The 16,358-nt window shown below is 41.8% G+C and overlaps 1 protein-coding gene across 1 annotated transcript in view; it reads right to left on the reverse strand.

Moving 5' to 3' along the window:
- Positions 1 to 16,358, reverse strand: part of LOC308459246 (macrophage mannose receptor 1-like) — a 59,193-nt gene that overhangs the window by 4,690 nt on the left and 38,145 nt on the right. The window contains exons 16-27 of the mRNA XM_080974377.1: positions 16,098 to 16,139; positions 15,561 to 15,724; positions 14,735 to 14,802; positions 13,564 to 13,664; positions 13,253 to 13,395; positions 10,971 to 11,085; positions 9,784 to 9,941; positions 9,010 to 9,112; positions 6,096 to 6,325; positions 4,175 to 4,340; positions 3,445 to 3,594; positions 1,069 to 1,185 (exon numbers count right to left, since the gene is read on the reverse strand). Of these exons, the coding sequence (XP_080830503.1) occupies positions 1,069 to 1,185; positions 3,445 to 3,594; positions 4,175 to 4,340; positions 6,096 to 6,325; positions 9,010 to 9,112; positions 9,784 to 9,941; positions 10,971 to 11,085; positions 13,253 to 13,395; positions 13,564 to 13,664; positions 14,735 to 14,802; positions 15,561 to 15,724; positions 16,098 to 16,139 (1,557 nt within the window). The remainder of the gene's footprint in view (positions 1 to 1,068; positions 1,186 to 3,444; positions 3,595 to 4,174; positions 4,341 to 6,095; positions 6,326 to 9,009; positions 9,113 to 9,783; positions 9,942 to 10,970; positions 11,086 to 13,252; positions 13,396 to 13,563; positions 13,665 to 14,734; positions 14,803 to 15,560; positions 15,725 to 16,097; positions 16,140 to 16,358) is intronic.

The raw sequence follows: 16,358 nt of genomic DNA on the forward strand, positions 1-16,358 counted from the left end.
GGACATCATGCATGATGCAGTGCTTGGGCTGGCCACCAGATTTTGCAGATTTTTATATCACTGTGGCAAATTCAGCTGCTCCCCCCACCTCCGATCACTTTGGAGACTCTTCCTACAGAATTCCTCAGCAGACAACTAAGCAAATATAAAATGAAATTGTGCACAATATTGATTTGCTTCTTCTCTCAGCTGAGTTACTTGTCAGTAAAGATGTTGGGACAAGATGGTCATGATCTCATTGGTATAGGGTAGGGGTGGGGAACATTTTTGGCTCAGCGGGTGAGATTATCTTTTCCATATCTTGCACAGTAAGCCATCCACCTGCCAATCACCTGATGTCACAATCACGTTAGGTGATCTTTTCAAAGCATTATTTTGTGCAGCGCTTTGAAAGCGGCTCCAGAAGATCAGCTGATGGTATAGCCCTTTCCAGGATGTCTGTACACATCCTTTCAGCTGAGCCAGGTTTTTACCTGCTCCGTATCTGGTGACATATATGGCATCAGGTATAGGGCAGATGGGCACGCCCTTTCTAAAATGGCCTCATGGGCCAAATGGGGAGGCATATGGAGACTCATTAGGCCCACAGCCTGGAGGTTCTCCCACCTGGTACAGGCCTTCAGACAGCCTAGCATAATTGGTGGTACAGTCAATAAAAGACTTATTTAAATTGTAAACCCAAATGTCTACTTGCTCATCTTCCTTAATAACTTTCTATCTGTTTAAATTGTCAGTTAGCTAAGCAGGATATACTTCAGACTTGAATTTTGTAACTGGTTCAGCATTAAAGCAGTGCAATTTGTAGAATCTGATTTTTTAAAGAAAAGCTTACATTTTGGGCTGTGAACAGGATGATTGCAAATACCAGGTCATCTACCCTGGTTTCCTCAACTTTCACTTACAAAGGATGATGTGCTGGTGAAAAAGTGGAGTTTTTAAGACGGTAGAGTTAAATTTCTGTCTTTGGATTTGGCCAGATATGATTAACATTTAGATTATTTAAGTGTATATGATAAAAACATTCACTGATTACATAAGCATACACTAAAGATTAAACAAAAAATGTACCATGTATATTTCTGAACATTCCTGTCCAAAACGTTCGCACTTTACTTTCAAGAGGTTCCACATTTTCTGCCAGAAAATGTGATTCAACTGCATCAACTACTGAAACCAGACCAGCACCTGCAAAACATGAGTAAGAATTTAGGTCATTAGAATGGCTAATTTCTAATTCTCATGCACTGAAGACTAACTCCTGGGTGGGACTGTTACTCGGGCAAAATGAATTTTTGCAATTCAGAACGCTAGATAATATTTTGACATTTAAGGAAAAAAGATCATCTCCTTCCCTATGTTTGATACTATTTATTTTTCAAACACTTGCTGACATCAAGATGGGCTGACCATGGCAGATTCTACACACGCCACTGAAGTATTTTTATTAACCCACTCACTGTGTTTTCTGTGTGATCCATGCGACGGTCACCTCCAGACTGGATTATTGTAACTCGCTCTACGTGGGGCTGCCCCTGAGACTGACCCAGAAACTCCAGCGGGTGCAGAATGCTGCAGCGAGACTCCTTACGAGGTCTTCGCTGCGAGATCACATTCACCCGGTGCTATACCAGCTGCACTGGCTCCCGGTGGAGTACAGGATCAGGTTTAAGGTGCTGGTTTTAACCTTCAAAGCCCTATACGGCCTAGGACCCTCGTACCTACGGGACCGCCTCTCCTGGTATGCCCCACAGAGGAACCTACGGTCTTCAAATAAAAACATCTTGGAGGTCCCAGGCCCCAGAGAAGTTAGGCTGGCCTCAACTAGAGCCAGGGCTTTTTCGGCTGTGGCTCCGATCTGGTGGAACACTCTGTCACAAGAGACCAGGGCCCTGCGGGACTTGACATCTTTCCGCAGGGCCTGCAAGACAGAGCTGTTCCACCAGGCCTTTGGCCAGGGCACAGCCTGACTCCCTCCCTCGGCAATCTTCGCGGAGCTCTGGCCCAATGGTTGCCAGTGGCTTGAATTAATTAATTTTATAACGAATGATTTTAGACTGTTGTTTATGCTGTACTTTTGTACTGTTTTATTGTTGTTAGCCGCCCTGAGCCCGGCTTCGGCTGGGGAGGGCGGGATATAAATAAAATTTATTCTTATTATTATTATTATGGAGTTACGTATATTCACAAACCGCTTTTTCATATTCTAATCTCTTTTATGCAAGACATACTCTCTTTCACTAAGCTGAGGTTTGCAATACCTCCATCACTTGTCTCTGAGGGAAACTGTTGTAAACGTAAGGATGGGAAAGTTGGCAAATTAATCACAAAGCTTTGAAAGATGCCATATATACACTAAAATGTTCACCCAGCACCTGCACAAAGCACTTCAGGTTTTGTTGGGTGTAGTGAAGGGTTAACCTTCTGTGTCTCGTGCTTGAGGGGACGGGCTTACAAGGGAAGTAAGCCAGGACCTGACGTAAACAGCTTGTTATGCTGTGAACAGAGTGCTTTCGATTTCCACAGATCAGTCGCTGTACTGAGGGAGAAAGGACGCAGAGACGATGCAGCTGGACTCTGATGGCTGTTATGGATTGTAAATACGCTATTTGTTTCCAATAAAGAGATAATAGGATAGAAGTAACGTCTGGACTTATTTACTGCCCTTTCTACACAAAGATGCTGTGCAATTCTGCTAATTGCTTTACGACGCTTCGAAGCTACACTGCGTAAACAGAAGCTGCAGAGGTCCGCAAGGGAAGCGTGGCTGGGCACCAAACAATAAAGCAACAAATCCATCCAAGAGGTTTAGAGTCTGCACTCATCATTTTTCAGCTATCCCAACCTTCCTCTGTTGTTTTTCTCCCTACTTATCACTATTGCTGTTTGTTGGGACTCAGCCTTTACAATGGTCTTCGGAATTAAGGAATAGGCCTTAGACAGCTGCTAGAGAACAGTTAGGGCCAGAGGTGCCAGCTTGCGAGGGCAGTTGGAGCTGGGGAGGACGTCACAAACATGAGCATTGTGCCTCCCTCCCTAAACCAGGCAGAAGCTTCCTGGGCTTTGGGAAGGAGATGCCAAGCTTTAATACTCTACTTTACTGGGAACATTTAGGGGACTAGCCTAGTCCCCCTAGTCCACTGATTGCTATTAATCCAAGGTTTTTGGATACTCAGGTACATATTTCTCAGGTCAAGATATACCAAGTCCCACCTTAGGTTGAAGTTTCTGTATGTACTAGATCTCTCTCTCCTTCTCTCTCTGATCAACAGAACGAAGCTTTCTAAGATGCTACAGTTTAGTGTATGATTTGCTACTAATCTTGCATTTTGCATATGCCTTTTGCTGCTAAAAGCCAACTCACTCCTAATGGAAAGGGGGAGATTATTGTGTAACTAAACAAGGTGTAACGTCTTGTATCTTGCATCTAAATGGAAAGGTACTTACCTAATTGTAAACAAGCTAAAGAAGCCTGAGGCCAAGATTTTTTAGATGACGTCTCAAAGTGGTAGCAGTGGCCACGGAAAGGAATCCACGGTGTCTCCAGTGATTCTGGGCACTTTCCAGGTAGTTGAGGTGGCTCGGTAGGTGCCTTCACTATTTTGCGGGGGGGAGGGGGAAGCAGCAACTTGTAATTCAATTAATTTTCCACCAGATTCTTTATGCTACAGCACTGATGTTTCCTGCATGAGGAACTTAATAGAAAGTCTGCTGGCGCGAAGTTTTCAGCAAGTGTTTAAAAGTTGAAACGGAAGGCGCCTGCTGAATCTCTGTTGGTGGAGTGTTCCACCATACTGGGCTGATGACACTTAAGGTGCCATTACTTGTTGTTGTCAAATAAGCCTTGCCAATTTAGGGAATGGCATGTGATGCTCCTGCAGATGGATCTCAGTGATCAAGCTGGGATATAAGGGCTCAGGAGGTCCCAAATGGGTAAGTGGGATAATCTTAAGGAATTAGCAGGTAAAAAAATGCTACAAATTGAGTCCTTTGAAAAATGGCTCAAGTTACACAGGGGTGGACATTTCAAAATATTTTTGTTTATATAAACGTATTTTGAAACCATGCAAAAGCCATGCTGTTCACTGCAAAAAGGCTAAATTATCTTGCCTATGAGGCGGTGCTTCAACCTGAAAGACAAGAAGTGAATGAGAAGTGTTGCTCTTCATTTGCTTACCGTCAGAGTGTTTACAGAGTGGGAAATAATGTTCATTGCATGATCCTGTCTTCCAGGTTCCATCCAAATCCAGATAAACACAACCAAAATTTTGTTTTGGTTCCCCTGGAGCCCATTTTGTGAACTTCATTTTGAACTTGTCAGTCCATGTATATTGTCCATCGGTCTGAAAAAATTAGCATATTAGCAAAATGCATTGAGTATACAGGTTGAGACGCAGACCATTACAATGGTGTCAAGAGTCACTGCCGTCCGAAGTACAGTCTCTAGGTTTGTTCTGGTTGTACATTCTATATATAGAAGGAGAAGATGAGAGGTCAGAGGACAGGAAATGCAAAGGTACAGGCAGTGATAACGACCTTTTTAACAATGACTGTTCTCAAAAAAAATCCCCAGTGACTGATAATATAGAACTCCTGGCATTGGTAAGCCACTTTACACATGTAGTATGATATAAATCCATTGTGTCAATTCATCCCACAACTGATAGCATTTAATATCTTGATGTATTGCAATTCAGTGGAACATAAAAGACAGTTTGGTGTCAACAAACCCTGTTCTCTGCATGTGATTCTCACTGCATGTGATATTCTGAACAGGGCTTTTGTCCTTGTAGCATAGGACAGGAAAATCTAACTGACTCAGTATATTGGAAAGTGAATTTAATATTAATCTCCTTCACCTAGACTTCATTTGGATTGAACTTACTTACTTTGCCAAACCTATATTAAGCATTACAAATATAAAGGTAAAGGTAAAGGTACTCCTGCCCGTACGGGCCAGTCTTGACAGACTCTAGGGTTGTGCGCTCATCTCACTCTAGAGGCCGGGAGCCAGCGCTGTCCGCAGACACTTCCGGGTCACGTGGCCAGTGTGACGAAGCTGCTCTGGTGAGCCAGCACCAGCGCAGCACACAGAAACGCCGTTTACCTTCCCACTATAAAGCGGTGCCTATTTATCTACTTGCACTTAGGGGTGCTTTCGAACTGCTAGGTGGGCAGGAGCTGGGACCGAACGACGGGAGCTCACCCCGCTGCGGGGATTCGAACCGCCGACCATGCGATCGGCAAGTCCTAGGCGCTGAGGTTTTACCCACAGCGCCACCCGCGTCCCTATTACAAATATAGGCCATCATAAAACATCCATATGTACAATTTCAAAATATATACAAATAAACAGCCATGTAAAAATATGTAACTAATGATTTTCATTGGAGTTTCTTCCTGCTAAATAGTGCCATTCATTACTCGGAGAGATACTATTGATAAAAAGTCAGCTTCCAGGTTACTATCAGACAGATAGAATGTTAGACTATTCAGGAAAGGGGATGGCATGTGTTTGTGTAGCTTGTTGTACAATGGACAGTAGAAAAGAATATGTTCTACTGTGTCCGGCACATTCAAAAAACATCTACAATGTCTATCTTTTCTGGAGATGTTTAAATATCTGTCCTTGACAAAAGCTGAGGGGAAAAGGTTCAGTAGGGCTATCATTAAGGCCCTGTGTTGGACTGGAATTATTAATTTTGAAATATGGGACACTGTTATCTGTTGTGTTTGAATCATAAAACTTGGGGGAGCAAATTTTATTTACAGCTGACTTGTTTTGTTTTTCAATGTCCCTTAATCTGATTTGAATATTACAATACATATATTGCTCACTTGAATTGTACAAGAGTTCCAAGTCAATACCGATACGATTTTGCTATGTAAGAGTTGGAACCACCTGGGTTTATAAGAGTCCTTAAGTAAGTTAGAAAGCAGACTTGAAATGTTGGCTGGATTGAACTGAATGTGTATTGTAACCTATTGTCCTAGTTTAATTGCATGCTGATTGAATGACCTGAGATAAACAAATAACTAGAAACAAATAGAAGCATCCATATTAAGGCCCTTTCTAGATAAATATGTGATGTACTTACCACATTAGTATTGAGGCCAATCCACACTGGGCTTTTATACTTCAGCAGCCGCAACCAGAGGAATGAGTGGGTGAAAGGGTCTAAAATGCTAGCAAGGTTAAAGCTTTGCTGTTCACAACTTTTCTGAGCATCTTTCCATGCCATTTTGCTTTCAAAGAAGAAGTAGGTATTGTTATTGTAACGGATACGATATGCTGTTGTGGGTGTTGGAAGAACAGGAGTTTTAGGGTCTGCAAAAGGGAAAGGGAAATTAAATCCAATGCAGTGTTACTGTAATTTAAAGAAAAACATATAAAGGAGAAAAATAGGTTTATAGACATGGGGCACTATCCAACTAACTTGCTCCATCAATGCAGCTTTCCACTCGTGCCACAGAATGTCCCCCTCTCTTCCCCCATGCGGCCTCTAAACCAATTCTGGGGGTTCCACCAATCCTCCAGTGCAAATTTGGGGAGGATGTGAGGTACATTTGGAGAGAGGGGAGGGGACAGAATCCACTGCGCAAATGGAAATACATGCGCTGACAGAGTAAGTCAGTTGGATGCTGCCCATAAGCTTGTGACGAGATGTAGATTGGATAAGCTACATAGTCATTGCATGGAGGTAATGGGATGGAATGGAATGCAGCGGCCACTCCTTTGAACTACGATACGATACGATACGATATCTTTATTGTCATTGTCCCTTGCAGAACAATGAAATTGAAAAACTACATAAAACTACATAAAAACTACATAAAACTACATTAAAAAACTACATAAAAAACTACATAAAACTACCACAAAACTACATAAAACTACATAAAACTACATAAAAACTACATAAAACATTCAAAAACCCCTAAAAACTCTAAAACCCCATTTTAAAATACACTATACTACAGAGACCCCTTATGCTGCGTTTAGAACCAGAATTGCATTAGCGTAGAAACTGTTTTTCAGGTGGCTAGTCCTGGCCTTTATAACCCTATACCTTCTTCCAGAAGGCAGAAGCTGAAAAAGATCATTTCCGGGGTGCGTACTATCATGTGCTATCTCTGCTGCTTTCTTATGGCACCTGGCAGCATAGATTTGATCTAAGGTGGGAAGAGTGCACCCAATAATTCTCTCTGCAGTCTTTACAACCCTGGATAGCATTGTTTTTTCCCTGGCCGTGCAGCTCCCAAACCACACGCACAGACCATACGTTAGTATGCTCTCCACAGTGCAATGGTAGAATGCTATCAACAGGTCCTTTGAGAGATTGTTTTTCCGGAGGATTCTCAGAAAATATAACCTCTGCTGTGCTCTCTTCACCAGGTCTTTGCTGTTCTCTCCCCAGGTTAGGTCATCTCTCAACTCCATTCCCAGAAATCGAAACACTGAGACCTGTTCCACGCACTTCCCCTCAATAATAAGTGGCTGAATATTCAATTTACATTTCCTAAAGTCCACAATGATCTCTTTTGTTTTCTTTAAGTTAAGCAGTAAGTTGTTTTTCCTGCACCACTCCCCCAACTGCTCAGCTTCCTTCCTATAGGCTGTCTCCCCCTCTCCAGCAGTAATTAAACCAACCACCGTTGTATCATCTGTGTACTTAATGATCTTATTACTGGGGTATTCGGGGGCACAGTCAGCTGTATAGAGCGTGTATAAAAGCGGGCTCAACACGCACCCCTGTGGCGTCCCCGTATTCGTGATGAGATCCGCAGAGACGTGGGAACCCAACCTGACCCTTTGGGAACGGTTTGATAGAAAGTCTAATATCCACCTGCACATGGTGGAAGTCCCAGGTCTAATAATTTGGGCACCAATCTATGCGGAAGAATAGTATTAAATGCAGAACTAAAGTCTACAAATAACAATCTCGCGTAGTTCCCTTGCTTCTCCAAATGAGTCAGGACAGCATGTAAAGCCATTGCCACAGCATCCTCTGTGGATCTCTTTGCCTTGTACACAAACTGGTAAGGGTCAAGTCCCACTGGCAGACAAGATAAGATGCGCTTCCTCACCAGTTTTTCGAAACATTTCATTATAATGGGTGTCAGCGCCACAGGGCGAAAATCATTCAGACTGTCTATCTTTGATGTTTTTGGCAGGGGTATAATGGTAGCGGATTTCAGACAGGGTGGAACAGTGGCTTGGGCCAGAGACTGGTTAAAAATCTTCGTAAAGATTCCTGCCAGTTGGTCCAAACAATCTCTTAGCACCCTGCCAGCCACCCCATCCGGGCCCATAGCCTTCCTCGTGTTTACCTCCTTTAATATTCACCTCACTTCTCCCTCTTCCACCCTGGCAGCATTTCCTGTAGGTAGTGACGCCAATAGCTCTGGCATCCCTGTTGGAGTCACTGTTGGTGTCACCTCAAATCGGGCAAAGAAGGTATTCAACTCTCCCACCAAGGAAGCAGTACTCTCTACCACTGATGAATTCCTTGATTTATAACCAGGATATCATATGCAGAAATGTACGTAAGGAAAGGCCACAGCTCAGTGGTAAAGATGACTCAAACACAGAAGGTCCCAGGTTCAGTCCCTGGCACCCCCAGTTAAAAGATCTCAGGTAGCTGAGCACTGCAAGAAAGACCACCACCTGTGACCTTGAAATAGGATGCCCATAATATTTTTCTGTACGCATATTATACAGTATACTATGTCACTGGGCCAGAGGTGCAGAAAATGACCATCGCCATGCATTGAGCTATACCTCCAAGATCCGAACTCGATGTGGCAAAAAAGTGCTCTAAAACTGTTCCATGTGTCCAAAGGTCACCTTGCTATCTGGGCCACTTTAAAATCATCGAATTGTAGAGTTGGAGATTACCTTCTGCAAAGCCCTTTACTGAAGTATAGAGGAAACCATAAAAGCTTAATCAGGGCTTGCATGAGATTTTCTTCTAATGTAAGCAGGGGAAACAGATTAGCAGAACTACCCACCTGTATCTGTCTGGCAAATGTAGCCTTTTTTCTCAGAACAGTGAAAATGTCTCCATTTTCCCGATTCTTGAAGAGGCCTGTTTTTCATTGCGACACAATCTTCCTATGAAAGAAGAAGAAGGAGAAACAAATGCTAGAAATAGTAGTGAGATATTCAGAGCATCTTTGATTTCTTCCCGAGCTATATAAATTTAATTGCAGAGAGCCACCAGGAGTAGAGTCGGGACATTTCAGATCTGTATGCTGTTGCCCCTTATGAAACCTCTTATTTATTCCCATGCTCCAGGGTGATTCCACTAACCCAACAACCTATTCATTTTCCTTAATATCATCGGGCTTCTGGGTCGGGCTTGGGCTGTGGCCAGGCAAAGTGACAGAATTGCCCTTGCCTTCCTAGCAGCTACCATAGGATCTTGTTTCCCTACCTACTAGATGTCCCTCTGCCACAATTCCTTCTTGGAACTCCTGCCTCAAGTTCAAAATACAACTTGCAGTCTGTGGTGCGTAGGGCCTGGTTTTATGGCAAAAAGTATCTGAAAAATACTGATTTTCAGTATTATATTTTTCCAATTCAGTATTGCTGGCAATTTTGCTGTTCCTATTAACGATTAACTTACTTTTTGCTCCTTCACATTGCCTCTTTTTTCCTCACGGTATGGTTCTGACTTGAGGCCACGTACAGGAGAAGCTTGTGGGAAAGGAAGTGTTGTGGGGATGATATGGAGCAGTCTTCCAATTAACATTTGCCATATTGTGCATTCATCAAATACGTACCCTCTCTGCATCGTAATTAGATGATGGGAAGCCTTTTACCCAGTTGGTGTAACTGACTCTACTTCCATCTGTCCAGAGGTACATCTCTTCTGAATTGATATCATTGAATCCTATCCATGCATCCGTTGGGAAATTGTTCAACTGGGAAGTAAGGAAAGCTAAGGAAGGGAAAGGAAAAGTGGAAGGAAAAGCTGACATCTCCAAAAACTGAGACACTATTCAAAACCAAACAGCCTTGAAAAACACTGAGTTTTGGAATGAATGAAAGGAAAGGGGAATGCCTTGAAAATTAAATATATACACTATTATTATTATTATTATTATTATTATTATTATTATTATTAAACACAGAGGACTATGAGAAATGTTAAAACCACAACTGTAAGTTTTAGATTCTGCTTGAGAGTCCAGAGAAAATTTCAGTGTTTCATAACTTCAAATATTGAGCATTATTACACACTCAGGCATCAATTGTATTCAGATGGTATTTTGAACACAGGCAGACTCAAGCCTACATGCATATATATTTGGTTTGCACATCTAAAGATGTGAAGGTCCTTCCACTCCCCACAAAATGGAAAAATTGTTGAAAAACCAAAAATGGGAGGATGGGGTTTCCCACATTTCAGAAACAAATGGGGGAAGTGTCCCCCCCCAAACATACCTGGGGGAAACTCATGGTTCCCCCCCTCCTGCTCCCCTTCCCAGGTGTCCCCATCCCTACATGAAGAAAAGAGCTTTGGAATTTCCATTTTTGGCTTGTTGAAATTGTTGCTTTCTATTCCCAGGTCCCTGCAAACAACAGTCTTTACAATGTTTGTGCAAACAATATTTGCCTCAGGATCTTAAAGCAGGATCAAGCGGTGATTTGGGATCCAAGCTCACAGGTAAAGTATGGTTTGCCATTAGGTTTAAATGAAGTAATGGGCAGGTGCCCATGCTGCCAAAGATGTTTTTGTAGGCTTTATTTTATCATTGTTGCATTATACAATTCACATTTTGTTTTATAATCGATAGAAGTTGAGTATCAGTATATGATAATAATACTACTATTACAGCCTTTCATTGCATACTGAAAGAGATGGGTGTGCAGACTGATGGCACATTAGTTCCAGAAAATATAAAACTGAAGTAATATTTTGCAAGTATTACTTGTGCTTGAATCTACAGATGCAAATGTGGAGTACCTTGAACCCTTTCACTAGATATGGTAGCCAGGTTTCCTCGTAAGCCTTTGCAAACTGTTCGTGCAGAATCCCAATTATTTCGGTCTTTGTCTGCCAACCCAAATACTTTGTAGCACTAAAAAAATTGAAGAGAGAATGATTAAAAAAGAAAGAAATCTGAGTATAATCTAGGTCTAGGTAGGATTGTCATCTTCGAACCCAGAAAACAGACATTGGCCTTTAATTCTCCCTTTACTTTAAAGCTGTGTCCTTTTTTGCACTTGAAATATGAACATTCTGAAATGCTTTCAGTTGCTTTCCTCGCCTACCCCTCAAGCTAGTGAACCAACCATAAGAGTTGGTTCAGATGTCATGCTAAGCCACTGCCTGGCACATGAATAGGCCCTCTGTTCACATGCTCCATCCTTCCATTTGTAACTTTCTGGTCTCAGCCAACCATAGTTTGCCATTACTTCCAAATCAGCAAACTGGCCCCAAACAAACCAGCATTAGAATCAAACTATGGCTTTATGTTACATCTGGATTAAGGGTATGTTTACATTACTGGTGGAGAAGTAAGATCTGAAAACATCCAGAAATATTTGTAAGAAGAACTTTCCCAAAACTCAATATGGAATTTGTTTTTTTAATAAAACTCTTTATTAAGCATTTTCTTTGTCAAAATAATTGGTGAAATTAAGTTAATTGTACCACAAATGTGGTTACCTTAAACTATTTGTGATAAGTTATTGAACCTCATATATATAGACTCATCTTAGCTCAAGCATGCAAATACTATTTCAGCTTCAGATATTTAAGAATCCCAGCTTTTTTTCTGTTTTCCTGGACACGATAAGTCAGCAAATTAACCTCTGATTTCTTTTGTACACTGTAGCTATTACAACTCAAACTTTAGACATTGTCAAACTGGGGTGAAGACGGAAACGACGATTCACAGGTGACATCACTTTCAGTGCAAGATTGTCAGTAGAAGTAGTATCTAAAATTTCATGCAGAGCCAATCTGTTGCCAACCTTGTGCTGTGAAAGGCACAACATTCTCAGATGCTTCTCTATTAACACAGAACGCAGGAAGTTGCCTTAAAAGGTAAAGGTAAAGGACCCCAGACAGCTAAGTTCAGTCGCAGACGACTCTTGGGTTGTGGTGCTCATCTCGCTTTACAGGCCAAGGGAGCCGGCGTTTGTCTGCAGACAGTTTTTTCCGGGTCATATGGCCAGCATGACTAAGCCGCTTCTGGCGCAACAGAACACTGAAACCAGAGCAGCACACGGAGGTGCCATTTACATTCCTGCCAGAGCGGTACCTATTTATTTACTTGCACTGGTGTGCTTTCGAACTGCTAGATTGGCAGGAGCTGGGATCGAGCAACGGGAGCTCATCCCTTCGTGGGGATTCGAACCACCAACCTTCTGATTGGCAAGCCCAAGAGGCTCAGTGGTTTAGACCACAGCGCCACCCACGTCCCGTAGGAAGTTGCCTTATAACAAGTCAAACCACTGGTCCGCCTAGCTCAGTATTGTGGCTGCTGACTGCCAGTGACTCTCCAAGGTTCAGGGAAGATTCTTTCCCAGTCCAACCTTGGGGACACTAGGGATTGAACTTGGGACCTCTTCCACACAAAGCATACGAGCTAAAGCCCTTCCCCAGTAAATTTATATAAATGTATATAGAGATAAGAGGGGGGAGGGAATTATTAATATTACAGGCACAAGGCTCCTTTTTATTGTGCATTCCAGATGATTTGTGCTCATAAAGCTGTAGGGACTATGACACATGATGCTGCTTTCAAACTTTTGCAGCACTCACACTGCTTCATTTTCAATTAGCACACATCCTATTGAAATCCCATACCCTTTTTCTTTTTTACCACAAATGTCCTGCTTCATTTCTGTCCCACTTCCCTTGTTCTATTGCAACTCCCGGCAACAATAATGTGGTAGCGCTGGGGAAGCACCACAGAAACAACTGAAGCAGAATGAAGCCACCACTCCTGCACAATTATAGTGTCCATAACATGTTGGACCACATACCCACAACACCAACCTGGAGGTGCCCCAAGCAAATGATACACAGCGCAGAATGGAAAGTACCAGCTAAATGAGATCCGTGCTCATTTTGATAGTGACCAGCTGCATGAGCAGAGATGCATTATGATGGGGGTCTGCCAATATACATTTTGAATATACAAAAAATGAAAACAGACAAAGCCATGTGGGGCAGCAATGTACATATTTATGGCTGTTTCCCAGTGTTCCTTTGAAACAAGAACATTATAATGGTACCTTGTTTTCAAATGAAAGCCATGATTCTGGACATCCTCCTGGAACAGAAGGGGCTGTAGGAGCAACTGTTGCATTGATTGAACTGTTGTGTCTTTCACATATGAAAGGATTGGGGTGGCCACAGTTTATATCATTCCAAAGTCCTAAACAAGAAAGAATAAGTGATCTGCCATAAAAGTTAAACCACGCATTGCATTTCGGAATACCGTTCACCCTGTACAAATAAGATGCCTTATTATTTTTCCTGGAAATTTCATGTGCACGATGTGTTGCCACAAAAATAAAATGTCGACAATCGGCAGACTACCCACCTGTCCTTCTGTAAATGACCACACAGTTTTCATCGTTGTTTGCAAAGTTGGGTTCATGCGGTGCCCAGGCTAAATACTGCACGGGGGTTCCGTCCATCCAGCTTAAAGACAAATTATTCTGTTATCTTGATTTGTTTTCAACATGGCTTAAGGTGCAAGGGAAATTCAAGGGTAATATTTAGGGAGCGGGGAACCAATAGCAGCTTCGCAATGATGACTGTATCTTAAAAATCCAAGCTGTGGCTCTGAGAGCTGAACTAGATACGAAGGAAAAACACTGTGTTTGATGAAGATTCCTTGTCAAAGAAATATAAATCAGGATTACGAAGTCTGGTGAAGGATGCTCAGGGGTTGGTGTGGATGTGAATCCCTCCTCTGCCTGCAACCTCTTCCTTATCTGCTTCTATCATAATTTGTATTTCAGTTCCACTAAGCAGCCCAAATATGACCTGGTTTGGAGTTTGAGGGCTGGGTGTCATTAGGATGTGAATTCCATGTTAACTTCCTTTAGTCTGCCCATGAGTCAGCTTCACTGGATCAGTGGCAGACTTTGGACTTTAATATTTCAGCGGTGCCTTGTGCAATGCCAAAATTCACCACCCCTCCATTGTTCATAATTTTTGCTGCACCCCCTGCAGCACCCTCTCCGCTTGATCATGCTCCCCTAAATCTGCCTCTGGCTGGAACTAGAACCTTAATTCTAGTATTCTAAAAAGAGAGGGAGAAGGACTTCCCTCTACTTTTTTTCTACATCATACATTATTTTATAAACCTTGATCTTGCACCCCCTCAATTCCATGCCCTTTTCAAAATTAGAAAGCCCTGCATGTTGTATCTGTGTTTGCACCATACATTTAAAGCACATGCAAAGCATATACCCCTAAACGCAAAACCTTCAGTTTACCACTTGCACAGCTACCCTTCCCAGCTACAGTTCCCCAGGATGGGAATTGGGGAGAGGGTTACTTTAAATGTATACAGCATACACATTATATACATCCCCACTAAGTTGCTGCAGCCTTTTTCCAGCTCTGCAATATGTGTGTACGCACACAGATAAGTTACAGAATATACTGCATTGGGCTTGATTCTCTATATAGTACTATGCATATTTGTCTAGTATTAATAAATTGACTCGCGTAATAAGCTCCAATGTTTTCTGTTTACTTACCTGACGTCTTTATCAAGGCTCAGTTTTAAGCCAATGTAGTAAGCGTTGGTCCAGTCGTTTTTTGAGATCTAAAGCATGAAGATGAAAATGCTATGTCTGAGGCAAACATTAAGTTTTTATACAACAAATGACCATTGTAAATGTAATCCCTTCAAAAACACATTGAGAATAACTAAAGTCCCTAGCTACCCAGTTAACTGGGCCTTCTGAAACTTATTTAAAACACTGAAAAGAAAAGAAATTTGTTATTCCAGGTCTCTTTCTATTACTGAATTAAACTCTGTGAAGGCCCCTAGGCAGTCGAAACCTCGGGGGGGGGGGGGGCTCGTAAAGTATCTCCTAATATGTTTTTGTTTTTTAGGGAGAAATCAAGCAAGCACCTTCACTGTTCTCTTTTCAGTGCGTGCTAAAAACATTCTTGTTTAGACAAGCCTACCCAAATACTTAGAAAGCTGAGGGAATTTTAATCTGTTTTAAGTATTTAAACTTTTGTATGTTTGAAAGTGCAATTGTGAATTTTTCTTGATTTTACTGTTTTATCTTTCATAAACTGTTTTGAGGTTTCTTACAAATCAAGCGGTGCATGAATCTTACAAAATAAATAAATACATAAATAAAATAAAGATGTTTAATTTAAATGGCAAATTGCTGTTACTCGGGGATAACAACATGAAAGGGAACAAAAGGTATGCCGAATTTCTAAAGCCAAATTTCTAGAGCAAGTGTTTCACGAAATGAAATTTCTGAAAAGGCATAGTCTTTTATAACAAAGAATGCTTACTACTCTGAAGTATTTATTTGAGGAAATAATAAACTAGCACCTTACATATTTTGTTAAGAATCTTCTTTCAGTGTAGCTTTCAATGACTGCAAGATCTCCAAAGTTCTTCTTGCAAAATTCACGTCCTGTTTCCATAGGAGCAGTGTAAGTGCTGAAATAATACTGCTTGTCTCCATTGATGAGCCATCCATCACTGCTATATTGAAATTCTGCGAGAGAGGTGGTATGGATTAGGGGGCGTGCATCGCTAACCACCCCTACCTGGGTCACTTCCTGCATCAGATCTGGGCTTTGAATAAACTTCTTAAAGCAATAGGGCACAGTAGGGTAGAGCAATGAAGGGGTGTGTAAAAATTATCTGAGTAGGTCAGATCCATAGATGCCTGCCCCATCGCGTCTAGTTTTGGACTCTGAGCAACTGATGTGGGAGAAGCTGTGCTTGATAACCTTATTCCTGAAGTGCAGCTCTCAAAGAAATTGGAAACCTCCATCTGCCTGGGTGGGAACGGCAGCACTCACTTAGCTTCAATCCCTAGTTATTGACATGACATGATTTCTTCAAAGGAAGCAATGCAAACTTACTTGGTAGAGGTGGTTCTGTTGGTTCAGGCTTTGGTTCTTCTCCTGGGGGGAAAAATGTGATCCACACATGCATTATCCTATTAAAACCAATAATTAAGCGATGCCTCGGGGTGATCAAGGCAGCAGGAGCCCCTGTGCTGGTGGAGTTTGGTGAAGAGGAAGTTCAACAATATCTTTTTAAAAAAATATATTCTTAGTTTTTAATTTAATTATTTGTACACATATTCCATTTGTTCTTCAAAACATGTTATCTTATTCACA

This window comes from Podarcis pityusensis, assembly GCF_964106645.2.
Source record: "Podarcis pityusensis genome assembly, chromosome: 12".
Taxonomy (NCBI): domain Eukaryota; kingdom Metazoa; phylum Chordata; class Lepidosauria; order Squamata; family Lacertidae; genus Podarcis; species Podarcis pityusensis.